The 27,750-nt window shown below is 48.9% G+C and overlaps 3 protein-coding genes and 1 long non-coding RNA gene across 11 annotated transcripts in view; 2 read left to right on the top strand and 2 right to left on the bottom strand.

Annotated features, from left to right (window-relative positions):
- CSNK1G1 (casein kinase 1 gamma 1) overlaps nt 1-3,781 on the bottom strand; it is a 110,301-nt gene extending 106,520 nt beyond the window's left edge. For 4 of the 5 annotated variants that reach the window (XM_049811999.1, XM_049812003.1, XM_049812001.1 and 1 more), the window contains exon 1: nt 3,668-3,781. The gene's annotated coding sequence lies outside the window, so the exon portion shown is untranslated. Of the gene's footprint in view, nt 1-2,653; nt 3,072-3,667 lie in introns of those variants that run through there. The other variant, XM_049812000.1, reaches the window with a different exon arrangement.
- Nucleotides 3,782-3,972: 191 nt separating this feature from the next.
- On the top strand, nt 3,973-7,929 carry LOC126043514 (uncharacterized). The gene is made up of 3 exons (XR_007507462.1): nt 3,973-4,085; nt 4,388-4,496; nt 6,317-7,929. It is a non-coding gene; the product is annotated as an uncharacterized LOC126043514 (long non-coding RNA).
- A 3,557-nt stretch (nt 7,930-11,486) lies between these two features.
- On the bottom strand, nt 11,487-14,078 carry PCLAF (PCNA clamp associated factor). Its single transcript, XM_049812023.1, has 4 exons — nt 14,013-14,078; nt 13,841-13,918; nt 13,597-13,753; nt 11,487-11,789 (listed from the first exon to the last, which is right to left on the bottom strand). The coding sequence occupies exons 1-4, from the start codon at nt 14,053-14,055 to the stop codon at nt 11,732-11,734; spliced, it is 336 nt and encodes a 111-aa protein (XP_049667980.1). The 5' UTR covers nt 14,056-14,078; the 3' UTR covers nt 11,487-11,731.
- Nucleotides 14,079-16,228: 2,150 nt separating this feature from the next.
- The window catches only part of TRIP4 (thyroid hormone receptor interactor 4), a 34,940-nt gene continuing 23,418 nt past the window's right edge, over nt 16,229-27,750 (top strand). For all 4 annotated transcript variants that reach the window (XR_007507460.1, XM_049811996.1, XM_049811998.1 and 1 more), the window contains exons 1-10: nt 16,229-16,349; nt 17,036-17,202; nt 17,417-17,553; nt 20,983-21,216; nt 22,167-22,245; nt 24,049-24,178; nt 24,493-24,708; nt 25,240-25,366; nt 26,110-26,297; nt 27,415-27,539. Coding sequence is in view for 3 of the 4 variants with exons in the window: in XM_049811996.1 (XP_049667953.1) it covers nt 16,264-16,349; nt 17,036-17,202; nt 17,417-17,553; nt 20,983-21,216; nt 22,167-22,245; nt 24,049-24,178; nt 24,493-24,708; nt 25,240-25,366; nt 26,110-26,297; nt 27,415-27,539 (1,489 nt within the window). In the remaining variant the exon portion in view is untranslated. The remainder of the gene's footprint in view (nt 16,350-17,035; nt 17,203-17,416; nt 17,554-20,982; nt 21,217-22,166; nt 22,246-24,048; nt 24,179-24,492; nt 24,709-25,239; nt 25,367-26,109; nt 26,298-27,414; nt 27,540-27,750) is intronic.

Genomic DNA, 27,750 nt, shown 5'->3' with positions numbered 1-27,750 from the left:
CTGATCGGCACCTCTGCCAACCTCCCCCATTCGCTCCATCCTTATTTCAAGGAGGCTGGAGCAGAGCTGGCAATGACATGAAGAGCAGGGAGAAGAGACATCGAAAGGAAAGTCTAAACAGATGAGGACAATTCAGCCCACCCAAGAGACCACCAGGAATGGAAAAAGTCGTTTCCTAAAATTGTGAATGTCATGGAGAAAGTGAAGCAGTAATTTGTTCTGAATTTGTTTCTTGCTAGTTTTTTTGGGCACCCCCAGTTCTTCTTTTCTGACTCTTCCTCGTGTGTAGACCATGTAACAAGCAGCCTACACACTTAAGTGTCCAGCTTTGTGACTCTCTGTGCAAGGCATTGAATATCACGATGGTTCAAAGTGAGAGGACAAATCTGTGGAAGAGAAGTGTGAAGGTTGCTTAATTCAAACACCTGGCTCAGAGAGGTCATAAACTGCCGGAGAGAGAAAAATAAAGCAGTATTTCCCCAGATTAGATCTGCTCTATTTGTGTACTCCCCTCCCCAGGCACCTGCTACTTGTTACTAGTGAGCAGGATACTGGGCCAGATGGATTCCTGGTCTCATCTGGTAGCACTTTTTAAAAGGCATTATACAGGATTTCATCTGTTAACCTGAAAGTCCACAGCAGCTGATTGCTTCAGAAGAGCTGGAAATTAGTTTAAAGACCACATAAAGGGGGCGATCTCAGCACAAGGCAATTGTGGACTAGGTTGCACTTATGATCTCACCTACCTCACAACTCCCCTCACAATGATGCTCCGTGAACCTGCCTGCTTGATCGATCCCTCCAGAATATTTTTCCATCAGCAAATTTGGCATAGAAAGTCAAATTTTGTTGATACAGAGAACTGGAACATTATAAAAATTCCTACAGAAGAGTAAGATAGATGGACTGGAATGAGGCAAGGTCATACGCTTCAGACTTTGTAAGAAATGGTACTATGAACTGGAAAGCCCTCTAACTCAAGCAAAAAAAGAGACACACACAAGGTATTAAGCTTGTCACTGTGACCTGTGAGCCCCCAAACCAATTCAGACATGAAGGATACTGGCACAAAGAAATTACCTGCGACACTGCACAGCACCTCAGAGAGACCTCCCCTGCCATTCTGTGCCCTGCTCCAGTCAGGGGTGTTCAGGGATTAGCTTTAAGCAAACATGTGCACAGAAGAGATCGACAGAGAACCTGGAAAAGAGCAACTGCAAGGTTGGCATGCGTGGTTTGAAAATAAGAAGCCAAGAGTTGAGTGCTTTCTGAAAGCGCTGAAGGAGACAAGAGCTGTTTTTATAAGAGGCAACACTGGCACAAGCACAGATAGGTAGATACCAGTCACAAAAAAAATTTATTGTGAAAATCTGGTGTAAGTTTCCAACCATTGCAGCCAGAGGATAACAGAAGAATCTTCCATATGAAAAACACAGCAAGAAGCCCAAATTGGCCTAAACCAGCAAGGGCTTTAGGCCAGCAGTTGAAAATACGCTGCTATAGACTTGTACCGTAAAGCAGAGCGCTGCACCTCGTCTTCCTTGCAGCCCAACAGCTTTTAAAAAAAATAAAAAAGGCACCAGCTGGACACTTTGCTGAGACCAGAAAAAGCAATTTCAGGGCAGGCAATGTTTGAAGAAACACCTGTATCTAAACAAAGTTTAGGTACTTATGCAAGGTATAAGTGTAAAGCCCTGATTTTATCAAGGGGATAGTCTAAAATTTCACTGGAGTCAGCAACATTTTTGCCAAAAGGTTGCAGTATCAGCTGTACCAGGGTACCACTGCACTGGCAAGCAGGCACTTCAGTATGGAGAACAGATTTGCCTGGCCATTTCTCACCATGATCCTCCACACTTTTTAAGTCCTTTTTTTTTTTTTTTAATTAGCAATTTTATTTTTTTTTCCTAAACACCACATATTTAAGTTCCAGATCCTTTCTTATCTGGTCGCACTTGCTGACAGTCACCTTCCCCGTACAAGAACTCTTGCTGATACTCATCACTGGCAGCACCCTCAGCTCATCCCCGACTCAAAGAGCTCTAGTGTCAGCCAGGCTTCACATGGAGAAGACCACTCTGCACATCTCTCTATAACAGCAACATAATAAAACCCGAATTCTCCTATCAGTAACGTTTCACCGCACAGGCAACACTTCTAAAACTTCAGCAACTGGCAGGCAGTGAGGAATCCTCCACGGCTTCTGCAGCCTGAAGAAAGCAATCTTCCCAAACTTGTAACTCAAAGGCGCTCTTTGTATTTTTTGGAATGCGTCTGTGGGAAAGCGCTGCTAATATTTGATAAGAGCTTTTCAACAGGAACAAAGCTCACGCTTCTCAGTTCACCCATCGTCCTCCCCCAGCAGGCTGACACAGACTGAGTTACCAACGCAGCATTAAACCAGGGATGTAGAGAAGATGGTTTATTTAGGTAAATCACAGTGAGCAGCCAGGGAGCTGAGAGAAGGAAAAGGCAAGTCCTGAAGAACTTGGGGAGTGGCAGCGTAAGCTGGTTACACATATGCATTAGGTCACTGATAAAAAAAATAAAAAAATAAAAAATCAAGTCTGAGATCACACCCATGACAGTGTGTGACTTCAACCAGGCCACTGTGAGCCCGATAATGAGAAAGGGGGAAGGTGGAAAACCTCACATGAAGTCAGGACACAGGAGGCAGCAGGTATTAACGATCAGCCTTGAGCTTGGACTCGGTACACGATGCTTCCTACGAACTGAAAAGTCAAGTCACTGTTGAGAAAGGCCCAAGAGGACGGTCACTAGCCATGAAACAGACTGGAAAGGGAAGCCGACAATCCCACGAGCGATTTGGACAAGACAACGAACCCCAACCCTTAAACTTTCATGCCGTGCCAAGCAGCACATCTATCTAAGTTTCCCAGATAAAGGGAGGGAACATCAACTTCACACAAAGAAGTTGTAAATACGCTTCCAGTTATGCGGACTGCTTTGTTTCCCTTAGACCTGGGACCACGACCAGGTTTTATAAGGAGGGCTCCCAAGCCACCCACAACCGCGTTTTTGGCAGGTGCCCTGCCCCACGCCCCCAGCTACGGACAGACACACGGCCCACGGGAGGAGACCTTTGTCAAGACGGACCCCTTCACGCCCGCCCGCCGCTTTCTGACCGATTCGCGAGTAACGGACAAGGCCCCCACGAGAAAGCCGCCCCTGGGGGGGGGGGGGGGGGGGGGGGGGGAGCGGTGCGGGGCCAGCCCACCCCTCACCGCGCCGGTTCCCCCCGCCCCGCTCCACCCGCCCTCCCCCGGCGCCTCCCGGATCTCGGCTCAGCCAGCAACCGCCCCCCCCCCCCCCCCCCCCCCCCCGGCTCAGGGGGTCTCTCGGGCCGTTTGAAGGCAGCCCCCGCCGGCCCCTGCCCTCCCCCGCCGCCGGGGACGGCCGCTCCGCTCCGGCCCCCGGCCCCCCGCGGCTCCTCCGCCCGGCCGGAGCCTTTCACGCCGGGAGAACCGCGGCCGCTCCCCCCTCCTCCCGCCGGGAAGGGCTATAACAACGGCGAGCCCCGCGGAGCCTCCTCCGCCACCGCGGGAGGCGCGGCCCGGGGAAGGCGACCGGGTCGCGGGCGCCGCCGAGCGAAGCGACCGCCCCCGCCGCAGCCCAGGCCCCGCAGGCGACCCTCCCGCGTCCGTACCTGGCTCCGGCGGCGCTCGGCTCCCCCGGGCGGGAGAGCGAGCGGGCGGGCGGGAGGGCTGGGCCGGGCCGGGCCCCGCCGCTGCTCTCCCCGCGCCCCGCCGCGGCTCCTCCCTCCGCCGCGCTTCGACGGGGAGGGCCCCGACCCGGAACCGCTCACCCTCCTCCCCGCCCCTCCCCTTTACCCCGCCCACCTCAGCCAGAACCGCCCTATGGCAGCAGAGCGCCCCCGCCACCCCGTCACCGTTTCCGGGGCGCCGCGGCGGCGGGTTCGCCCTAGCAACCGCGTTCCGTTGCTAGGCGGAAGGAGCGGCCGGCGGCGGCGGCGGGCAGGCCTCGGCGGGGGGGGGGGGGGACACGGCAGTGAGGCCGCCCCCCCCGCCGCAGGAGCGGGCCCCGCCGGGACTGAGGAGCGGGAGGTAAGCGAGCAGGGCCTGGCCGCCACCCACCCCGGTTCCTCCTGCTGCTTCCCGCCCTGCAAAAAGACCGCCGCGTCTGCGAGAGGGGGAAAAGCCGGCTATAAAAGGGGAGGGGAAAAAAAATACACAGAAAGCTAGGTGAGGAAATGGAGATCTTAAACTTAGGCGTCGCCTCGACTCTCCTCCGCCTGCAGCAAGGGCCTTCAGGAGCGAGCTGTAAGAAGGGCTGCAGAGCGCTTTCCGGGGGGGAAACAACAGCTCCTCAAACACCTCACGTCCCGCTAAAACTCGTAATTTCCCAGCTTTTAGTAGCCCCCCAGGAAACATGAGGCGACAAGAGCAAAAACCCGCTGGGGGTCATCACCCGAACGCTCCCAGGCCGCTTCCAGCGACGAACTTGACGTTTTCCAGGTGAATGTTTTCAATTGCAATATGCCTTGGAAATGGTTAAAAAATTCACCTCGAGGAAAACCTCCAAGCCCGGCGTGCGGCTCACCGGGCCACTGAGCCCATCTCGTTAACCGGCCACGCTGTCACAACTCATCAGTGCGTGGCCCCTGCCAAGAATGAGCTGCGGGTTAATTTTGAAAAATCACCTGGAAAGTCTGTTTAGATCCATAATTTAGGTGTTTAAATTATTTCTTTTCCCCACTACCTCGTATTCCTGACGCTGGGCTTGTAAGTTTTCCCCTGGTGCCATAGTTAAGCAGAAAATAAATCCCAGTTAAAGTTGCTAATATTTCACTTTTGCTGTTTTGCTTACTCTTTCTTCTATTGCCTATGTGCAGTTCGCTGACTTAGTTACAATATTACACCTTTTAAGTTGGCGGCATTAATATAAAAAATAAAATGTCTTAATCCAGCCACGTAAACAGCCTATCCTGGCATCATCATGTCTGCTCTGGGATGAGCTTATTTTGCACTTTCTGCCTCTTTCCGATATTACTGATGAAAAAAAGAGTATTAGCATCACCCAGTCTTTGATAAAAGGACGAGGTGCCGGGGACAAAGCCCTTTTGCAACGTTAAGATTCAGTGCTCCCATTTTTTAAGTGCCATAAGGAGAAAAAGGTACAAATTCACCAAAGCAGCGTATGTTATTCTGGAGCAGGATGCGTGTCCCCAGAAGGCTCAGGGGGAGCCGCATCCCTGTTTGCATTTTGAAATACGCTCCATCGTTCAGCTAGAAATTGTACCATCATCTGAATTCTCCCCATTTCTGCTCTGAACCACCCAGAAGCTCCCAAGGAGTATCTTAATTCTAAAAAAAATTGTTTATTATCAAACAATTTTACTCTGAGTAATTCTTTTGGTAAGTTATATTAAATATGCAGATTCTCGTTAGCCCTGTGGCAATCCCCTAGGAGTTTTTCAGAAGACCGGCCCACGTGTTGAAAGACATATGGGGGTGCAGGGAGCTTGCAGCTGACCCAGAAGCATTTTGTGTGGGTTAGGACCACCCCACCGGAGGTTTTATCACTGACAGTCGGCTCCCCATCCTCAACCAAGACAGATGAGAAGCCGGATGGATTCCTGAGCACCTTATTATTAACAGAAAGGAAACATCCTGCTTTTATTCTTGAAAATGCTGCAGCGTCTCTGGTTGGGATGAACTGGCTCCTTGCTGTGGGGCGGCTGGCTGGAGCTGGTGTGCAGGACAATACCCCTTTGTCCAGGGCAGCGGGAAGGACAATGAAGCTCCTGTTCAGGATCAGGCACAGGGAGGCACCACCCCGGCACAAGTGCCGGAGCAGCGTGGGCAGGGGGTGCCTCGCAGGACACAAGTGCAAAGAGACCTCGTATCCTTTTGGGTAATGCTGGCCATGAGCGTGTAAAGAGAAAAAAAAAGCCAAAGTCAGAGAAAAACCAGAGAGTAAAAGAGCATTTTTTGGCAGGAGAGTGAGAGCAGAGGAGCAACCATGTAGAGCAAGAAGGTACCAGGGTCTTGTCCTTCTCTCTCCTGATGGAAACGGCCCCTGTAATCATTCAATCCAGAGCAGAAACATACGTGAACAGGCTTGGCATTTACCAAAATTAATAGCGCTCCTGTGCGAGAGGGCGTTCTGTGCAACTCCCTTAGCATAAGCAAGCAGCACCTGAACTTAAAACTGCGGTGTCTGCAGCCGGTAGGCTTTATTTCAAGGGGTGGGAAGTAAAAAAGCCAGCGATATTAAGTGGACATCGTAGATGCCACGGTGCCGCATATTCTGGTAACAGCTTTTTTTTTTTTAGCAAAAGCCTTGAAATTCCGAAAAAGAAGAGATGAAACCCGCTCATCTGGGGGATGAGGTCCTTGAGGTTTCGCATTGGATTTCCCACGGCGGGGCGAGAGGGCGGCAAGTCCGACAGCTGATAGCCCTTTTCCCCCTCCCCTCCATCTGCGTCCCGGCGGCAGGGACATCTGCTCTCCCCGCCGAACAGCTGCCTCCCTGCGTGGCTCCGGCTGCAGGGGGACGGCCCCATCCCGTCGGGAGAGCCGGAGGAGATCCTTCCAGCCCAGCCTAGCTTGATCCAACAGAAATGTTCGGTCCATCCTGTTTCGGACATGAGGGCAGAAGAGTTATCCCACGTTACTTGAAGAGGGAAGAGCCTTCGGCCATGGGGATGGAAAAGGATGGGGTCTGTCCCAACACTCTCTCTTGCCCCCACAAAGATAATTTTGCCCCCTAAGATTTAAAATTCAACGTATTTGACCCTTAGGATTTCTTATTTTCTGAAGACTACTATCTCCTCTCCTAAACACCCTGTTTGTGCTCATTTCGCTGTTGCTTTTGGAGCATCCAAGAGCGCGTACTGAAACACACGCCCAGTCGTGCCAGCAGTGAACCCCTGTGCTCTCACCCCCTCTTCCACGTCTCCCCTGCCTGCTCTCCCTCCCAAGCCCCCCCCTTGCCCTTGTCCCCCTCCCCACCCCCACATCACCGCCCATCCAGCAGCAGCTCAGTCCAAGCCCCAGCGTGGAGAGAGAACAGGCGTTCTGGCCATTCCGTGGGGAAGCAGCCCTTTTCCCAGGGGAGAAACCTTCTGCCGGCCTGGGTTGGCTTGATAGACCAAGAGCCATCAAGAAGCCAGGACCAGCAATGAAGCACTCACAACAAAGGTCCATCCAACATCCCCCAGGAAAGGTCCAGGTGCCCCCAGCCAGGGTCAAACGGAGCTCCTGGACCTTCCAGGCATGGGTGAGGGTCCTGGCTGGGGCCGTTCAGGGCAGTTTAATGCTCATTAGTGCTCTCAGGGCTGCCACGTACTCAAGGTCAGGGGTCAGAAAAATAATCTGGACTATCTGCAGAAGACTCCATGTGCTGGAGATGGGGAAAAAAACATCTGTTGGGAGGAGCGGGTTCCCTCACTGCCTGTCCCTGCCCCTCCAGCGCCGGGTTTGAGCAAGCCACGGTGACTTAGCCAGTGATTTCGCTGATGCCACATTCATGGGGAGACCATTCCCTGGCAAGGTAACACTGACTCTCAGGAAATAATGAGCAATTTCAGTCTTTCATCCATACGCCTTGATATTCCCCGCACGTTACCTAAATAAATAAACTGGAAGAAGGCACAATGAGTGTTGCCCTGCTCCCTGGCACAGTCCAGTGTTTGGTAGCTGGAGATGCTGCTGACATCTATTGTCAACTCTGGGTATTTATGTCCTTTTTTAAGTGGATGCTTTTAAGTGTGTTAATAAGCTGAGATTAATTAATTGGTCAGTGCAGGGCCACGGCGGTGGGTCTTAATTTTGCTGGCAGGTCTCAGCTTGCTCCTGTTCTCTATTTTATAAATTAAATTGAAAATCCTAATTCCAGAGGGCATTTATAAGCACTTGGCTTTAGCTGGTTTTGAATTCCCCTCTTTTTTATCCCATTAAAAAATCAGGGAGTTGTAGTATTCATATGGATTTAATCAAAATAGCATCATTATTAAATAATTTTTTAAACTTACAAGAAATGAGCTCAAAACTGAAAACTGCTTTGTAGTAATAATAGTAATAATTAATAACCGACTGGATTTCCAGCTGATTCTTCCCCTTAAGAGGTTCTCCAGACTATACCTCTTGCCCTAAGACTCTAGAAATCCCACTGCACGGGGAAAACCTCTGTTACGTGGTATAATATTACACCAAGTACAGTGATACAGCCACTTTATCCTTGTCTTAAATTTATTTTCAACACCATACGTGATCCTTCTTCACCATGTTAAACTTTGCTATCGATTATATTGCCGAATTAAAGCATTTGTAGCCATAGATGTAAATTGTTCAGCAATATATTGGGGTGGCACAGTGTGGGTATAGCTCCCCAAGCAATCAAAGACCTAAGCAGCACTGTTTTAAGAATAATTTTATTTATTAGAGCAAAAATATCCGGAAAAGAAGAAACAGGCAAGCTTTTGGATGTGGAAACCTTCTACAAGCCTTTGGGGTCTTATCTATAAATTTTATTTTGGGTCGTCTAGACCACTTTAGCAATCTCTCCCTCTTAGATTTTTGTTTTCATTTTCAGAATAGCTGGGTGCTGCTCCAGTTTCCCCTACAAAGCCAGGCTCAAAGGTTAGCAGCAGGGACACGGCCAGAGCTAAATCAGCTGTCCCAGCCACAGCGCAGCATCCCTGCTCACACATCACTCTCCCATATTCCCACTGGGACAGGAATGCGCTCAAGCAAACACCTTTTCCTGCATTTTGCCCAGAAACCACTGTTCTATGAAAAAAATTTGGGCCTTAGCTTTAAGATTGCAGTTCCTAATGTAAACGTTAGAGTTTTCTTTTACTTGTGCGGAGTGAGCATATTTATTTATTAGAAGCAAAAGCGGGTTTAGCAGTTCCTTAACATCAAGTTTTGGTCTTTTATGAGATTTTACAGCAGGGTAGACGTGTACCACATGGGCAACTATTTGATCCTGAGCTCCTTTTGTGCACTGTGTGTGCATCATGTCTTTCCACAGCCTTTTACATTCCTGCTCCATCAGATTTTAACTTTTTAATGACGTGCTTGTCAGAGCAATCCAGGTCTTCACCAGCGTTGTTCCTTGACCATCGGCCTGGGAAAGCAGCCTTGATTTAATTTTGTCAAGAGTAGCTCTTAGTCCTTCTGCCTTCCCCAGCTTGCAGCTGCATAGTCCTCGCGGGGCTGCTAAACACGACTAGCGACTAGCGCAGGAATTGACCATAGGTGATGTGCCGATCTGATAAGAGCGCAGCAGGTTTTGCTGGCTCCCAGGCAATTTTAGAGAAGAAACCATGACTAAGGACTACAGCTAGTTTGTCATGTTGTGATGGGTTGGCCCTGGCTGGACACCAGGTGCCCACCTGTCGTGGTTTAACCCCAGCCAGCAACTAATTACCACGCAGACGCTCACTCACTTCCCCCATCCAGTGGGATGGGGGAGGAAATCGGGAAAAAAAGTAAAACTCCTGGGTTGAGATAAGAACGGTTTAATAGAACAGAAGAGAAGAAACTAATAATGATAATGATAACACTAATAAAGCCATTCTATCACTCCCCCTCCTCAGCTGGACAGGGGAGAGAAAATATAACAAAGGGCTTGTGGGTCGAGATAAGGACAGGGAGAGATCACTCACCAATTACCTTCACAGGCAAAACAGACTCAGCTTGGGGAAAATTAACTCAATTTATTGCAAATCAACCAGAGTAGGGAATGAGAAATAAAACCTGTCGTGGTTTAACCCCAGCCAGCAACTAAGCACCATGCAGCCGCTCACTCACTCCCCCCCCATCCAGTGGGATGGGGGAGAAAATCAGGAAAAAAGAAGTAAAACTCCTGGATTGAGATAAGAACGGTTTAATAGAACAGAAAAGGAGAAACTAAGAATGATAGCACTAATAAAATGACCACAGTAGTAATAAAAGGATTGGAATGTACAAATGATGCGCAGGGCAATTGCTCACCACCCGCCGACCAACACCCCACTAGTCCCCAAGCGGCGATTCCCCGCCCCCCACTTCCCAGTTCCTATATTAGATGTGACGTCCCATGGTATGGAATAGACCATTGGCCAGTTTGGGTCAGGTGCCCTGGTTGTGTCCTGTGCCAACTTCTTGTGCCCTGGCTGGGCATGAGAAGCTGAAAAATCCTTGACTATAGTCTAAACACTACTGAGCAACAACTGAAAACATCAGTGTTACCAACATTCTTCGCATACTGAACTCAAAACATAGCACTGTACTAGCTACTAGGGAGACAGTTAACTCTATCCCAGCTGAAACCAGGACAAAACCAAATCTCAGAACACCTTCCCTCCACCCCTCCCTTCTTCCCGAGCACAACTTCACTCCCGGATTCTCTACCAAACCCCCCAGCGGCACAGGGGGATGGGGATTGGGTTTACGGTCATTTCATCACACATTTTTTTCTGCCACTTCATCCTCCTCAGGGGGAGGACTCATCACACTCTTCCCCTGCTCCAGCGTGGGGTCCCACCTACAGGAGACAGTCCTCCACGAACTGCTCCAGCATGGGTCCTTTCCGCGGGCTGCAGTCCTTCAGGAGCACACTGCTCCAGCATGGGTCCCCCATGGGGTCATAAGTCCTGCCAGAAAACCTGCTGCATGGGCTCCTCTCTTCACTAGAAAATAATCAGAAAACAAGTTTATTTGTTATTTTGTGTAATGTCAGGGCAAAGAAGTCTGTAGTTTGTACAGCACACTATCACAAGCTTAGTCGCCTTAATCTACTTTTTTTAAAATTTCTATTAAAGAGAAATCTTCACTTGCTACTTCTCATTCAAACAACTTGAACTGCTCTTCTGTAACAACCCTCCTTTCTATTCACAGACTTTTTAGGAAAAGGCTTTTAGACAGTATTCACCGCTTTCCCCATGATAAATATACCAGGCTGATCTACTAGAGCTGCCAGTGAATTCCCCTCACATGCAAACACTCACCTTTTCGTCAGCTCAACAATACTCTGACCATTTGTGGAGCTTCTAAGGAAGAGCAGAAACAGAACCCCTGAGAATAAGACCCATCGCTGCTTCTCCACAAGACCCTACTCACCGTTTCATATAAAGTACCCCAGAAGTTGCGTGGCAGCCTCAGGCACTTCACGGTAACAAGTTTGTTTTATTTTTAGCAGTTTATTGCTCCCCAGGCTTCCAGGGTTTTGATTCATTAGAACAATCCAGTTTGTTTTAATTAAACTTCACCTCTAAATCATAGCAAGTGACAGCTGCCCTTCCACCTCACTGGTGTCTCTTCAAATCCAGTTTTCCCATCTTCAAACAAAGAGGTTGTCATTAACAGGTTTTACTTCAATAAAGACACAACACGGATATATTTTCAGAATGCTTCAATGTATTAGAAAATCAAGAATCTGCTTTCCAAAAACAGAACAAGCATGATCATGCAAGTCTTGGACAAGCACAATGCAATCAAAAGATAAAAGCTGCACAATATGCAGGAGTCGCTGAGGAACTCAAGGAAACCAAGATAAAAATTAAAGCTAACTTATACTGAATGCTAAGCTTCAGAAAGTATATATTAATTTCACCACAATGTTCTTGCAGTCTCTCACACTTTTAGTTCTGTGCAACAGCTGAACATAAGCCGTAACAAACCGTAGAAAAACTATACAAATATACAAAAACCAGCTTGACTACGGAGACGCGGTTTATCATTGAAGTCAGGGTCAGATCACGTTACTCTTCTTCAGAGGACTCGCAATCTTCTGCAGGATCTGGTGGCAGGGGGCGAGCTCTGTAAAAAGCATTATCAATTCAAAAGAGTTATCAGAACTCAACCAACTTATGTTTGAAAGGCTAGCAAAGCTGTGGCCCTAGAGGCTCGGTGACCTAAGTGACTTTAATTAGCCCCAGACTGCACCTTGAGACATTAGGTTAAAGTAGCTTGTATCAGTCCTAAGTGCTAGAAGCCCAGATTGAGCAGCACACGCCTACCTTTCAAATGGGAAAGCCTACTTCAGTGTAGAAAGCGTTGCACACCGATACATCCTCAGATGTTCTCTGCGTGTCCTTCTTGACCCAGAGGGCCACATGCAGGTCCCACACTATTTCTAGGAAGCTGAAAATTTAACTCCCATTTCACGCCTGAGTTTCAGCCTAACTTACCCGTGTGACTGAAAAACAAAAGTTGCTCAGCTACACGAGTACAGCTCTTGCTTCTTCCAGAACATAGCGGGAAGCCGTAAGTTGTTTTAGATGGCAACACTGTGTGTTCTCTGCAGGGTTATCACCACCTGGGTCCTTACTCAGTCAAACAAATTTCAGATGGAAGACATGAAATCTTTGAAGCACTACAGTGCACGTCTTCTGTTTCTCCAAGAGGTAGGGTGTGCTTAAAAGTGTTTGTTTGCTTCTTCTTCAAGACAATTCAGGACTAATTCTTATGGAGGGCCCCCAGACAATTCAGATTATCTCTATTTGGTGAAAAAGACAACTTTGGCAATTGAGAATAGCGCATCTGTAAGACAATATTTTGCACTACTACCTTTTTAGTCAGTAGTACAGCCTACAAGTTAATCTTTGAAGCGTCAGCTTGGTAAAGCAATTCAATTTCTCATGTACAGAAGTCGCCAGCAGTCTCCTAAGCTTTTCTGAAACAGAGCTGACAGCCACGGAGCGTCACATTGCTCTGGTCCGTATGCAAACATAGTATGTCTGAGAACAGAGAATTTGCCTGTACTACCATTTACTCCACCCATTTTTAGAAAACCCCCACGAGGTCAGTGAAGACAGATGCTGCGTTTTATCAGACTTTGCTGAGAAACGTTATTTCAATGAGGATATGAAGGTTAAGAGACACATCGTCAACTTTTTAGCGGTCGCTTGCTCCTTCAAAAATAAATTGTAGTTTCAAAGCAGACATAGAGGAAAACTAGTCACAATTTGTTTCATCCAAGGACACACTGACAGCCCTCAGCACACCCCTTGCCGGCGGCCAGGCGCATCACTCTCGGTATTCTTTAAAAGTGCCAGGGATTTTGCCGTTTAATGTCACCCCGCAGACCACGCTGACAATACCGGGGCACGGTTCAAAGCAACATCACGGAGCACCAGCTGCAGCGATAACAGCTGCGTGCGTCGCTGCCGCTCTGCAGGCGGTTTTAGCTCTCTGTTGTACCTCAGACAGCTTTTTAAAATTTATTTTTTTTTTAAAGGAAGTGAGCATTAAGTGCAAGCAGCACGTCCCGAGAGCCAGGCTACAGCCGACCACCGAAACTCCTCAAGCATACAAAACCCGTTCGCTGTTGCACTTCGCCTCTCTGACGCACCGAGCGCGCCCCTTCTCTGCCCGTTAACCCCAAGGCACGACACTTCTGCACCTCCTTCAGCTCCACCTCGTTGCAATTTCGCTTCGCGGGGACTCGCAGAGCGGGGGGAAACCCGCGATTAAACGCAACGCTCCTGAGAAAGCCCCCGCGGTTCACGGGGCGGGCTGACGGCAGTCGCATGGGGACCGAGGAGAGACAGATGGGGGCTGAAGAGAGGAGACAGACAGATGTGGGCTGCCTCCCCACCCCGAGCCCCGGGGGTTCGACACCTACTTTTTGGCGGCCGGCCCCGGGCCGCTGCTCCCCGCCGCCTCTCCGCCGGGCGCCCGGTTCTCCTTCTGCGGCAGCTGCAGGAACTCGCCGATGCCCCTCTGCCAGGCGGGGACGGGCCTCACGCACACCGGGTTCCCCCCCACACGGCGGCCCTCGCCTGAGGGGACAGCGGCCGTCAGCCCCGCCGCGGGCCGGGCGGGGAGGGACGGACGGAGGGAGGGAGGGAGGGGAGCCCCGCTCTCACCTCTCTTGGCCACCGGCGACGGTCCCGCGTTGGTGCTGCTGGAGCCCAGCACCTTCCGGGGAGCCCGGGCGGCCAGTACTGCGGGGAGAGGGGACCGGTGAGCGGCGGCTCCGCGGTGCACCCCCTCCCCCCCCCCCCCATCTCTTCCTCTCCCACCCGGCCCGGCCCGCACCTTTGCGGTAAGCCCCGCCGCACTCCGCCTTCGTCCGCACCATCCTACCTCACAGCAACCGCCGCCCGGCCCGCGCGGGAGATGTCGCCGCCCGCGGGGAAAGGCGATTGGCCAGCGCCCGCCAATGGGAGCGCTCCGGGCCGCTCCCCTCCCCACGGCGCAGCGCGCGGATCCCCTCAGCGCGGATCCCTTGAGCCCTATTCCCTTCAGGGTCGCTTACCCCAGCCCTCTCCCCCTCAGCGCGGGTCCTTCTCACCGCGCTCCCCTCAGAGCCTTTCTGGCCTCAGGGACGCTTCCCTCAAGCCCGCTCCCGCCAGCCCGCTCCCTTCGTCGGGGGTCCTCTCAGCCGCCGCCGAGTGTCAACGGCCCGCCGTTCCCTCTCCCGGACGCGCAGGGCTGCCGCCCCAGCTCGCAGCCCCAGGCCGGTCAGCCCTTCAGCCCCAGCCCCGGTGCCCCGGGAAGGAGGTGGCACAGGGATACGCCGGGCTTCCCCTCCGTAGCAGCGGGGCTCCCTCCCCGCTTCCCTGCTCGTTGCAGGGGCTGGCACCCACGTCCCGCCGCCCGGCACTGCGACAAATTGTGATGGCTGTGCTCAGCTGCGGGCAGTGCCGCCGACACCACCGAGCCTTTCCAAGAGAGGGAAGTTTGTTCCCTTCCCAGGCGCTTGCAGAGATGGAGCTTTGGCTCCCAACAGTTTGCTGTCTGCCTATGGCACTTTTAAAAGCATGTCAGGGAGTCGCAATGGCCAGGAGAACCGAAAGCCCTGCAACGTGTCACATTGTGGTCCAAGATGCTTGTTTTCCTGCAGCAGCGTGAGTTCAGGTGGGTGGATTCAGCATGAGTTCACAGGGAGCAGGGTGAAAGAACTGCTCTGGCTGAAAAATTACATTTCTTCCTGGTCTTTTCCAGCAACATCTGTTCCTGGATCAAGTGCACCGCAGGACCGGGCAAGCGTCGCGGTGGCACATCTGTGGACGGGCAGTGCCAGAGGGTAATGCAGGTCCCCAGGGAGCAAGGCAGCAGGCCAGTAGGGACACCCAGGCAGCTCGGGAGCCCAGCTAGGCATGGAGCCCAGGCACTGGGAGTGCAGGGATGGGGGCCATTTGTTACCTCCTGCCTCCAGGCTACGCCTGGAGCTCCCTCCGATGTGCAAAGTCTTACCTTATGAAGATCTAGCTAAGCAGCGCATAGGGAGGAAAGCCAGGCAGCCCCAATTTCAGCGCAAGATCACTTTATGACCAATTAAATCATGGTCTCCCCTATGTGAGGCTCCTTTGTGGCAGCTGCAGCCTGTGAACATGATGTGAGCTGTATGGGCAGCTGCTGGGGCTGGAGGCTTGTGCCTTTGTGGAGGCAAGGAATCTTGCTCTCCGATACCCTGCTGGAGGTGTGTTTTTTCTAAGAAATCAGACTGTCCTTCTCCAGTGTGTCCAATGTCTCCGTGGCTATTGGTCCCAAACACGTTCCCTCCCTTCCCAACAGTTATTGCTCCCTTTATCTTTTAATGTTCATTCTGATGTGTGTTTGCTTAATCAGGCTTTTAGTGCTGGCTTAGAAATGTTATGCTAACATTATGATTGAAACAACAGACAAAAGTATAGCTAAGCAATTAACTAGTAGAGGTAGTTACTTGTAAGTTTTGCAGTTCTTTGCTCTTATGACTAGATGTTCCTGTACGCTAGGCGAGAACGATGTTGAAATTGATCACATGTGACTGAAACTGTGTTAAGCTTCAAGGTCAAAGAACAAGGACAAGAGCAACGACTTCAAGGACAGCCAACAGAATCTCAAACAGGTCGGTGGTCATAAAAGCAGCCCTTCGACTCAAATGAACCCTTCATTGTGCGTGACTGGATGTAGGCAGTACTGTGATAATCAGTTATAATCATTTTTATGTATATGTATACTAATCTGATTAACATTCTATATAACCTGTTAGTGTTAAAGCTGTGGCATGCACGCTAGGTGGAATTATCCCCCGTGTCTCCCGCGCTGCAATAATGCCTGCTTTCTAAAACTGCAAAACGAGTCTTAGAGAGTTTCTTCGACCGGCTTTTCGGCATCAACGTGAGCTATAACAATCTGTTTTTACTGTGTTTGGGATGTGGTTTTGGTTTTTAAAGAGTGGGCCGCAACACCCTCGCCCTGGGGAGAACCGGGGCCCGGAACGGTCGCGCCGCGGCCGCGTTCCCGGCGGGGGTCGGCGGGTGCCGGGGCGGTGCGCTGCCGTTTCCCTTCCCCCGCGCGGAAGATGGCGGCGCCCGACTCGCTCCTGGCCTGGTGCGTCCAGCACCTGCGCGGAGACTTCGGGCTGGACGTGGGTGAGGAGGTGGTGAGGTGAGCGGGGCTGGGGGCGCCGGGGCGGGCAGGAGCCGTGGCGGGCCCCGCTCGGGGCCGTGCTTTTCGCCGGGGCCTAGCGGGTCCCTCCTCGCCGGTCCGCCGTGACAGGCCGCGGTGGCCCCTCGCGTCGCCTCCGGGTCCCTCTTGGCCCCGTGGGCCAACACGGAGGGCAGATGGTGTTTTCGGAGCAGCTTTCTGGGAACCCGGGGATGTGCGCCCTGGGTCGTCCTGCGGGTGGGTGCCCCGTGAGGGGACCGGGGGGCGGGAGGTGGTGGGGAGGGGTCCGGGATCGTTGTGGATGGGTGAGAAAGGGCATGCTGTTGTCTCCTTGTGTTTAAGCAGGAGCTTGTTGGTTTATGGTTAGATTTTTTTGTGACCTGGTGGCACCTGGGATCTTAGAGTGAATTTTTTAGTGTTTGGCAGAGGGGTTGGGGGGTGTCACTCCGCACTGGAACAGGGGCAGAAAAATAATTTACCTTATGTTTTTTTCAGTGAAACAGCCACAAGGGATTTCCCAAACTGCCTGTCTCAAAATTTGACCGGTAAACCCCTTTGTTACCACAGTCTCTGTGAACACTTGATCTGAAAAGGAGAGATAAATAGCATACATGTGCGATTAGACCGTTGGTTTCCTCAGAACAAAAGCCCCCTTACCCATTTTTCTCCATCCCATCCTCTTGCAGGTACATCTTGTCAATAACAAATGAGGATGAGATCCGGGAGTACGTCGTTGACCTTATTCAGGGGACTGATGGGAAGAAGAGTCGCTTTTTAGAAGAACTCCTGGTCAGGTGGCGGAAATCCTCCCAGCTGCCGTCTGAGCCTTTGCCAGCATATCGGAAGAAGGACGGTGAGTGGTATGGGGAGGAAGGAATTAAAGTCTCAAAAAAGCTTGTCTCAGTTTTTCTGTTTATAAACAATTATATGCCACGAATGCCCATGACTGGTCCTATTTCTGTTGTGACAGCGTAAAGCCCATTTTCATTCACCAAGTAAGAGTTCAGGGACATCTTTCTAGTGCTGGTAGTTACCCAGCCTTTCTTTGTGCTTACGCATGCTTCCAGAGACTTCGGAAGTGCCTCGGGCTGGAGACCAAGCAAAAAAGGGTAAGCGCAAAGGAAGGAACAAGCAGGAGACACCTGCGTATGCTGAGCCAAGCGCACATGTAGAGGAAGTAAAAACCCCCCTCGACCTGGCCAAGGTGAGTGTGTCTGGAACGTGAGGGCAGGCTTTGAAACAGGGTCACGGGGAAAGGTCATATCAAACGCTAACAGAAGATGTGATTGAAAAGCGGAAATAAGCCTTCAGCAGTAGAAATCCTTTGTTATCAGAGTCTTGATGAATGGGATTATGTATGTGAAACCATGTTTGTGTTTCCCAGCTACATCACAGGGTCTAATAAACGCTTGCCTCCCCCTGCAAACCCTGTCTTGTCTTATATACAGCACAGCTTCTGTGGGATATATGTTTGTGTGTCTTTGTTCACTCATGGATAGCATGCAACGTGGCAGCCACAAGCTATAACCTGAGCAAATACTTGGGCGGCCATTGGGATAGGCGAGGGTCCCACCCTACAAGCACACTGTCAGTGAGTTGTACAGTCGCCCGGTTGCAATGAGAGGGGCGGCTGTTCCTGTGCATTGACTGTTCAAAGCTGACCATCAGTTTGGACAGGGTGTGCTTGTACCCTGTGTGTGTCCGGGAGCCTCACTGCTGTGGGGCAAATAATATGAGGATGGGGAGAAAGATGGTGTATGTTTGTGTCTGTATCGCAGAGTAAAATAATCATCAGGTAGAGACTATGTCAGAATGGATTTTACTCACCCCCGAAGAAGCCTGAATGAGAGACCGGACAATGGAAGTAGATGCTGTAATTAGTAATAAAAGGTGTTTGTTTATAGCAGAGGTGTGAAGCTTGAGGAATTAAGGAAGCCACCAAGTGGGTAGAACATTCCTTCTTGCTGTATGTAAAACTTCCCAGTCATGCTGAATAAAGCCTTAATTGGCAACTGAAATATTTCAGGCTGCTTCAGAGAGGAAGCCTTGGGCACTAGGTAGAGGAATCCGAGAGCCATAACGAGTGCCTTTCCACTGAGGAGCAGCTCTGGTTTGGCCATTTCCCTCTCTTGTTCAGCTCCACTCCTGCACATTTAGTGTTGAGATTGATGTGGTGTTTGGTTTTGTGGAGACCTTTTTTTCCAGTATTTATAACCAATCTGAGCTACAATGAAAGAAACTGCAAAACAAGAGCATAGAAACGCTAAAAACCAAGAAATCCTGCTATTTTTAAGCAGCACAAGGCCATGCAGCAAGCAGTAGTTGCCTTTCCCAGTGACAGTTAACTAAATTTTTTGCAGCAGACTTACTTACTTTTCAGCAGAACCATTTCCCACAGTCAGCACATTGAATATGACGATCTTTGCTCTTAAATGTTGTTTTAATTACCTAGGCTGAATTTCTGGATTTTATTTCTGGTGTAGTGGATTTTGACTCGGAGCTACTTGCTGGGAACCCGAGCTCCTTCCTTAGGTTCAGATCCAGCTGTACAACTGCGGTCCCAGGTTGTGTCAAATACAGCAGATCACTCTATTGCTGTCTGAGTGCAAGCGTGTGCTCTGCAGAAATAAGCATGTGGATGTGCAGAGTGCTTGACTTGCGTTGTTAGACTTGGAGTGGAGTCCTTCATCCTATAAACATCCGGCATGTTGCACCTTCCAAAATTAAATTTCATGATTTATCCAGGTGCAACCCTGACTGAGCAACATCCAAATCCTGAGAGTCAGGGTTGCATCTGAATAAATAGTGGAACTTAAATTTATGTTTTTAAATTGAAGTTTTGTAGCAGGGAGGCTGCAAATGCTTAAAGTGTTTGTGAAAGTATTTGTAAGATAAGAAAACACATTTTTTTAACTGGAGGGCTAAAAATGGGATGTGAAGTTCCATTTCCTTGTAGTTATTGTCTAATGTAATTAAAAAACAGAACAAAACTGAGAAAGCTCTGCCAAGGTTTGCTAACCAAGGTCGCTTTATCTGGTTTTGGGTTTTTTTTTCATGACAGTAGTGTTTGGATCTGGCAGTGGCAGTCAAGTCAGTTGGGCAGAACTGGGGGGACTGGAAATGCTGCATCCACTTGTCACTAAACCAGTAGCCTGCTGCTACTGAGAGCAGGTAGAAAGAGTCAAGACAAGAGGTGTCCTAATGCCATAGAACAGCACCGTCAGGGAGAAAAGCAGTGGGGGGGGATGTGGGACATAGAAGCGGTGCTAGCTGAGGTGTGGGTCAGAGAGCGGGAGTGATCCTCTAGCGTGCAGCAGGCAGAGAAAGTGAATTGGTGCTCTGTGGTGAATGAAAACAGGCTTTCTGGGAAAGGGATTCTGAGAAATCCTCTTTTCTGTTGTCAGGAGAGACTGTGGAGAGGAGAGGCAAAGAAAAGCTGCGCTTGTGCTGCAAAAGGATTTTCAAGTGTGTCACAGATATGGCAACTAAAGGCCAGAGAGTGCATTTATATTGGAGTGCTGCTTGCTGAAATAGATAAGGGTAATAAGTCCTAGTCTTTCTTGCTCATGGCTGGCATGCAATTCATGGTTGAAACCAGTCTCATCTAGTGTTAGGAGGAAGGTTTGTGCCTGGAGTGTGTGCTTACTTCTCAAAGCATCTGGTTTTGAGTATTGCTAGAGAAATGGTAGCAGTTGGCTTTGTTCTGTTCTCCTGGAATGATTTCTGTGCTGTAATTAATTCCTGCAATTAACTTCTCAACAATTCACTTCTAAGCCGGTACCTGCTGGAGATGTCAGGTGGGAGGAGGAACCCTTTGTTTCTTTGATCAAGCTGTAAGGTCTGAGGGAGAAAACAGAGAATCCTGCTATTAGATTATTAATCCAGCCATCATGTAAAATACCTTGCTTTGTTTCTGATCAGGGTTTCTCTACTTCAGCCTGACTCAAAGCTTAGTCCCTGACCCAAAGCCTGACCCAGTGCAGTCCCTGATTGAAACTCAGAAAGGTGAATCACAGAATCACTGATGCCGAGTTGCAAAATGAGGAGAAGAATTTACATTACAGCTAAATACTTGAACATGCCGTGCATGAAGAACCTCCGCTCGGGTGGCTGTGCCAAGTGGAAAACAAAAATTGATGGGTGGTGAACAGGCTGTGAATGAAGAGGTCCTGCTGCCACCAACAGCTGTGTTTCTGGGGGGTAGGCACACAAAGGACTTCATAGTTACAAACAGGGCATTGCTACAATCTAAATAGCCCTTGAAAATAAATCTGGGAGTAGGTGAGCTGCTGTTTGAAGCTGTTAAATGCCCGTGAGTTGATATTGCAGTTCCAGAGCACGCCTGCCATCTAGACCCAAGCAGTTTTAGCTTTCAGAGGCAGCAAACATCAAGTGGATCAGCAACATCCTTATGTCCTTGCTTTGTTTAGATTCTTTGGACCTTTTCTGGCAGGCCTAAGCTTGTCTTTCCGTTGAATCTGGGGTCTGGTCCAAGTTTTATTCCAGTTAGGCAGAATAATACTTGTCTGAGTCTCCCCAGCCTGTTCAAGGGTCAGTGCTTTCTCTTTGCTGCCGGTATTGCACTGTGAATACGGTTTGTTTGTTTTTTTGGTTTTTTTTTTTTGCTTCTCAGGCACAGGAGAACAGCAGTGGAGTTGGCAGCAGTAGCAATTCCTCTAAGAAGAAGACCAAATATGTCAGCCTGTATACCAAGGAGGGGCAAGACAAACTGGCTGTCCTGATCCCTGGGCGTCACGCCTGCGAGTGCCTGGGACAGAAGCACAAGCTTATCAACAACTGCCTGGTTTGCGGGCGCATTGTCTGTGAGCAGGAGGGCTCTGGACCCTGCTTGTTCTGTGGTGCTCTGGTTAGTAACAAGGTAGTTTTTATTTGCCATGCTTTGATGTGGTGTAGTTTGCTGAGGGCTTTGAAATGGCATGGGGCTAAATTAGCCTCTCAGGTCAAAGTTCCTCTAGCAAAGTTCTCCAGGCTCTAAAGCTGGGCAGGAAAGAACCTGTACTATCTCCTTCTAGGGGAAGGAGAGCTGCTGTGGCTTTAAGTCACTTTGTGTTTCTTCTATGATGTGCCACATGAGAGAGCAGAGAGGTTTCCCTCATAATTTACATCACTTTGGAGCTTGTCTGATTTATGACAGTCTCCTGTGGCTGTCCTGTGCATCACCCTAGTGTCCAAAATGTGTGCAAGGCTTCAGCCCCATCCTGGGCACAGCCCTGGTAGCCTTGTAGGGAGCAAGAGACATGGCCAGGGCCAGCATGCTGATGTTTCTTCAACGCTTGTGCAGTATGCATCATTTGGGGTACCTGTTACACCCTGTATTTGGTTGAAAGGGCACCTTTTGGAGAAAGGGGGCAAGTTAATGATGGCAGATTAAGTAAAGTGAACCTCAGCAGAGAGGAATATATTGGTTGGATGAAGAAAATGTTTTAAATCAGATTGGTTGCTATTTTTAAGAATCTGTTTAACACCAAGTGGCCAACAAAGAGAGAGGGCCTCTGTGTTAAGCATTGTTTGTCTGCCTGGGGAGGTTCAGGGTGCATTTCTCATCCTTTGAGATCACCTAGCAGTGTGCCCACCCAGAGAACCAAGAAAGACCAAGCTGTACATTTCTCATGGATTGCTTTTAGTGAAGAGCAAGCTTTCAGGATTCTCCCTGTGTAAATAACACCGAAGGGAAGGAGGTGTGGACTATCTTGGCCACTTTAAACAGCTTACCCTGAGCTGTTGTCCAAGGCTCTGAAGCTGGTCAAGCATGTGATGTCCTTCCTAAGTCTTCATTTTCTTTTTTTTTTTCCTTAGGTGTGCACTAAAGAAGAGCACGACATTCTTCAACGGGACTCAAACAAGAGCCAGAAGTTGCTGAAGAAGCTCATGGCAGGTCAGTAGCAATTACATACCTGTAATATAATGAATCCAATCAGTTGTGCAACAGCAGGAGCCCTCCTCTACCTCACTGTGCTACACTTGCCTTAATGCTGTGTGGGAATGAGAATGTGTGTGTCCTGTTGTCTAAATTGTCTAGATCCGTTTGTCGATATTATAAAGAATTGCTGGCAATGTCTAAAGATAATTCTTGGGAGCTGACACCTGAGTGTTTCTCTGGGATGTAAATTGCCAGGACAGTTTGTGAACTTTATTTGCTTCAGACTTTACTGAGCCACTTGTCCTCATTGCTGCATGGTGTCTGTGGTGGGCATTAAAAGGATGGCTGGGAAGTCGGCTCCTTTTATCCTCTCTGCAAGCACCCGGCAGCATTTCTGGACTTCAGCTGAGGTGATAACTGCGAGTGTCAAATGGCAGTGTATAATGTCCTTACCCAGAGGCCCCAAGGCTGCTCGTTAGGCATTCCTGAATCAATCACATGAACTGGATCATTGTAGCAGTCCTTGAAAATTAGGGTAAGTCTCATGTGGAATGTGTGCTGTGGAAGATGAAGTGCTGTTATCTGATTTGTTGGGTCTAGAGAGGTGGTGGTTAATATTTTCTAATGACTCTTCTTGTCTAACACTTATCTTGTAAGCTAAAAATAGGAAGAGAGCCAAGGAAAGCAAGAGGAAATAATACCCTGTCTCCCAGTGAAGACCTGTGCATTATGGGGATGTTTGTCTGAGTTTAGCTGAAATACAGCCAAGGTCACAGTGTTCTTGGTTGAAAAACACACTTTGCTGAAGAACTGGGGAAATATTTACTCTGGGTCTTGGTGTCAACTTCTTTTTAGAGCTGCTGAGATGGCAGGAGGTGCTGTAAGTCCCTGACAGTAACAGCTGATCACAGAGTCAGTCTGTTTATAATCTTCCTGTAGAGATCTTGATGTACTTCAGGATCCCCTTTTCTTACCCATTTTATTGGTCTTCCCTTCTGCCCCTGCCAGGTCTTGTTTTGTGCATTATCTGTGTAGGTGAAAGCTGAAATGTGGTTAGCTGTTCGTCTTGGGGGTGAAAAAATGTGGATCAGCAACGACAGGGAAATACAGGCTTTTTTGTTTCCCTGAAATAAAGGTGTTAGCCTGCGTGATGTCTTGTGTGAAATACATTGGTTTGTTCCATTGTGGCTTTTGATAGAAGCTGGTGGGGTTTTTTGTTCCCTTTTGTTTGTTTGGGCTTTGCCAGAACTAGTAAGAAAGAAGAGTTCCTTGCTGGGAATAGATTTCTCCATTTCCAACAACAGCTGGTCTGAAAAACCTGCTGAGGTGTGTTGGGGGAGGATTTCATTTGCAAGAGGCTCGTACAGCAGCAGACAGAAGGCTTGCTCTGTGCTTAACTGGCAATTGTCAGTGATCTGTTGTGACCAAGAGTCTCCTTGTGGAGGTGACAACACTTAGGAGAGAATTTGGCATTTAGGATGGGACTGTGGTTGGTGACGGATGGAATTTAGGCTGCCCAAATTGTTAGTGAAGGGTGAAGGAGAATCAAAAGGCCAAGACCTTCTCTCTAAACACTACCTAGACATTGTCACTGTAGTATTTAAATGCTTGCTCCTCTTTGGAGGAAGGAGTCTGTGAAAGGGGCTACAGGGAAAATCGGGGCTTGAACCTGGTTTGGAAAGGTGCTGATCTTGGTGCAAAGTTCTTCTTTTAGCTCCTTGAGTGACATTTGTTTTAGGGGGCATTTCTGCAGCCAGGCCCACCAAGACTGGGCTTTAAATAACTTACTATTGAGCTGTGATTTGTTTTCCATCTCAGGTGCTGAAAGTTCAGGGAATTTGGATGCCATAAGCAAAGACTTACTTCCTCGACAAGAAGCTAGACTCAAAGCAGGCCTGGAGATGGCTGTGAAACACAAAGACAAGTTGTTGGAATTTGACAGGACAAGGTAAGATACTAGCTGTGAGACTATTGTGAAATAGCATCAATTATCTGGCAGGCTAAGCTGCCGTTAACAGAAATGTTAGAGAGTTCCTTCTAAAACCTGGGCTGTAGCTACAGTCACCTTAATGTTGATGTTTGGTGGAACAAGAGTGAAGCCCTTGAGTAGGTCCCATTTGGATGTCCTTGCTTTGTTCCCCTGACAGTCCAGCTCTCCAGAGAGAACAGAATGGAGTCGGTTGGAAGGCAGGTTTGGGGTGGTCAGCGCATGTCACTGTCCCACTGTGCTCATCTTCTGCCATTGTCGTTGTTTCTCGCCAGTGTGCGTCGAACCCAGGTCATTGACGATGAATCAGATTACTTTGCCACGGACTCCAACCAGTGGCTCTCCAAGCAGGAAAGGGAAGCCCTCCAGAAAAGAGAGCAGGAACTGCGGGAGCTGCGTCATGCCTCTCGGCTTACCAAAAAAATCACCATCGACTTTGCTGGCAGGCAGATCCTGGAGGAAGATGACAGCATGGCTGAATACCACAGCAAGTGAGTGAGAACTGGCAGTGCGAAGGTATGCCTGAGAGCAGGGAGGTGAAAATGGTGACAGATAGTGGTCTGGCTGAATCTGGAAGAGCAAGTGTAAAGAAAGCTGAGCAAGCTGATCCCTTGTAGGGCACCTCTGACACTAGGACGCAGTTTTGTGTTCTTTTCTTCCTTGATGGTCTTTTTGGCTTGCAGCATATCATCTCTTCTAGCACAGCTCTGCTGGGACCCTCTCCTAAGCCCAGCTGTGCGATGCTTGCATGGGGTTTCAGTAGCTGGCATGTCTGTTAAAGACAAACTGCCCTGGAAAGAGATGTTGCAGAAAGCCTATCTCAACACAACCAATCATCTCAAATTCAAACCAAGCTGAGTTTCTGCAGTAGAGAAGAGTGACTGTTCAAATTAGAAATCAGACCAAGATGAAATCGTTTAGTTAGGGGAGGTGGTAAAAAACCACTTTGGGTCAGAAGGGGAGAAGGGAAACATTGCCAGGGGGAAGCAGGGAATTTTCATGCCTTTTGTTTGTGCTTGCAGACTGGATGAAACCATCAAAGCCATTAGTTGTGGCACACTGAGCATGCCAACTGGGAGCCCAGAAGCAAAGATGACTCTGAATTCTGGTGTTTTAGTGAATCCCCGTCTTCTTCAGCCTGCTCCTTTGGTCAGTATGGGTTGAATGATTTATTCTAGAGTAATGACTAGCTTTGGGAGAGCTGAGCTTAAAAATTGTGAATTCTCGCATGTTTGTAGTACCTCTTTCATCCCCTGTGTCTGAGAGATCCTCATTAGCCATCTGAGTTGGGGACAGAGAAGGTTTGCCAATGACCTGCTCTGTTCCCTGCTTTGGTAGATTTGGTTTGTCTGAGTTTTAGCCTCCTGCCTCCTTTTCAGGAACGTGGAAGAATTGCTGAGAGTCACCCTAATGTTATGTCACTTTCTCAGCTCTATTTATGAAGCGTTTTCTGCCAGATTTCCAATTTCCAAAGGGCATAATCTCTACCCTCTAATTCCCCTTTAATCATGGTGTTCTTGCTGTATGCTAAGCGTTTGGAGATTGGACGATTCCCAGTTTTGAGTATTGACAGCTGTGAACATGCTTTGAAAATTGTATCTTCCTGTGAATGTTCTGAAACACCAGGAGGTAGATTTATTCTTTAAATCTGTAGTTTACCTGTTATGCATAGAAAGGAAAAGCCACACAGAGTGGAGCATAACCTTGTTTTTTCTACTGCCAAAGTATGGCATGTAAGCACAGTGAGCTCGCAGGGGAAGGAAGAGTGATCGCGATAAGAGTAATACCTCTGTCCTTAAATGAAGAAAAACTTCAAATAGGATTTGCACTTGATATACATTGTTCCTAGAGAGGTGCTAACTTTTTTCTTGTTTCTTTTGAACACTCTGAAGTGGGTGGACCAAACTGGTTTGCTCCCACACAGGAAAGCCATCCATTTGATGGGCGCTGGAAATGAGTTTGGCTCAGAGCGGAACAGGTTGCGGATTCAGGATCGAGAGTTGCAGGAGATCTCAGATGATGGTTGGTGCCTCAGCATGCATCAGCCTTGGGCTTCCTTGCTCATAAGAGGAATCAAAAGGTAAAGGGGTGGCCTGAACTGTGATGTATCCTGGTCAGCTCTTGCTTCGTAGGTGAGATGGGAAGTTGTGTTCCTCAGAGGACCTCTGTGGACTCGCTTGCTTTGTACAGTGAATGATACCTAGTGATAGCTCCAGGTTTGGAAGCCGTGCTTCCTCATCTAGTGTACTGATGGTTTGAGAAGCCTGTGAATCTGTTTTTCATGAGAGTAGCTAACCTGGAAGTTACAAATTCCTTCACAGTGGGTAAATTTAGAGAGAGTCTGAGATTTCTGCATTATAGTTGGGGGTGTACCTTTCTGGAACTTGAAAGGCAAATAAGCTGAAAATGTGAAAATGTTCTTCTGGTCTTTTTGTCCCTCATAAAAAGGCCAACAGTGGCACCAGGTTTTGTTTAAAAAAACCAATAACACCCCATCCCTCCCCATGCCACTACCTTCCCTCTCTGGGCTAGGAATCAGGTTACAAAGAGAAGCTCCTTCAGCCCAGCATCCCTGGCAGGTTAATTCACCTTTCCTGCCATTAATACAGAACAAAGAATCTTCTTCAGCCTTTTTTTCCCTTTTCTTCATAGAATTTTTCATTTTAGAGGGCAAAGCTTTTTCACTTCCCAAGCTAAAGATGCTGTAAATCTTAACATGCCCAGCTTCTGCATCCAGGTGGTCTGGGATGCTGTCAGCTGCTCCGATACAGCTGTGGCATTGATGCCTAGTGCCCATTCTGGGATCCCCAAGAGCTGCAGCTAACGACTGCTTCTTACAGTGCATGGTCTGTTATTACTCCCTAGATTGCCTGCTTACTGTGTGTAACTTTTTGAGCTTGTAAGGGAATTGTATGAGCAGATTGTCCTACACACGTGTCTGGCATACTGCTGTATTTGCAAGGGATTGTTGTCCTTTTTTTGTTGTTGCTCTAAAGCCATGAGGACATGCTCCACTTGTGGCATTATTTCTTGCCCATCTCAGCTTTTCTCTGTAGTGCTGACACATTGCTTGAGTTTAAATAGTCAGGGCAAAGCTTAGCAGCAGGAATTGCATAGTGAAACGTTCAATTGAAAAATCTGTCCGTGTGGGTGATTTCTGCTGAAATTTAAGTCCTAAATTCTCCTTTGTTCTCTAGGGTGGAGGGCAGGACCTGGTACACATCTCATAGAGGGCGGTTATGGATTGCAGCTACTGCTAAGCGACCTTCCCCTCAGGAAATCTCTGAACTGGAGACCACCTACAGAATGCTGCTCCGGAAAGGTGAACTTCTCTCCTTGGATCTTTGTATTATTTGGTACATTGAGCCACGTAATGAGCAGTGTCAGAAAGCCCTCTCTGCTGAGCAGTTATTACTGCTTCACTTTTTAACCTTCTGTTCTTGAAATTCTCTTCATCCTTTCTGCATTTCGTCAGCGGAATGGGCATGGTGGCAGACTTTAACTCCATCCTTTAGCTGGTCATGTACTCCAAG

Source organism: Accipiter gentilis, chromosome 10 (genome assembly GCF_929443795.1).
Source record: "Accipiter gentilis chromosome 10, bAccGen1.1, whole genome shotgun sequence".
NCBI lineage: Eukaryota > Metazoa > Chordata > Aves > Accipitriformes > Accipitridae > Astur > Astur gentilis.
The sequence above is the reverse complement of the archived record's forward strand: the minus strand, read 5'-3'. Positions and strand labels throughout refer to the sequence as shown.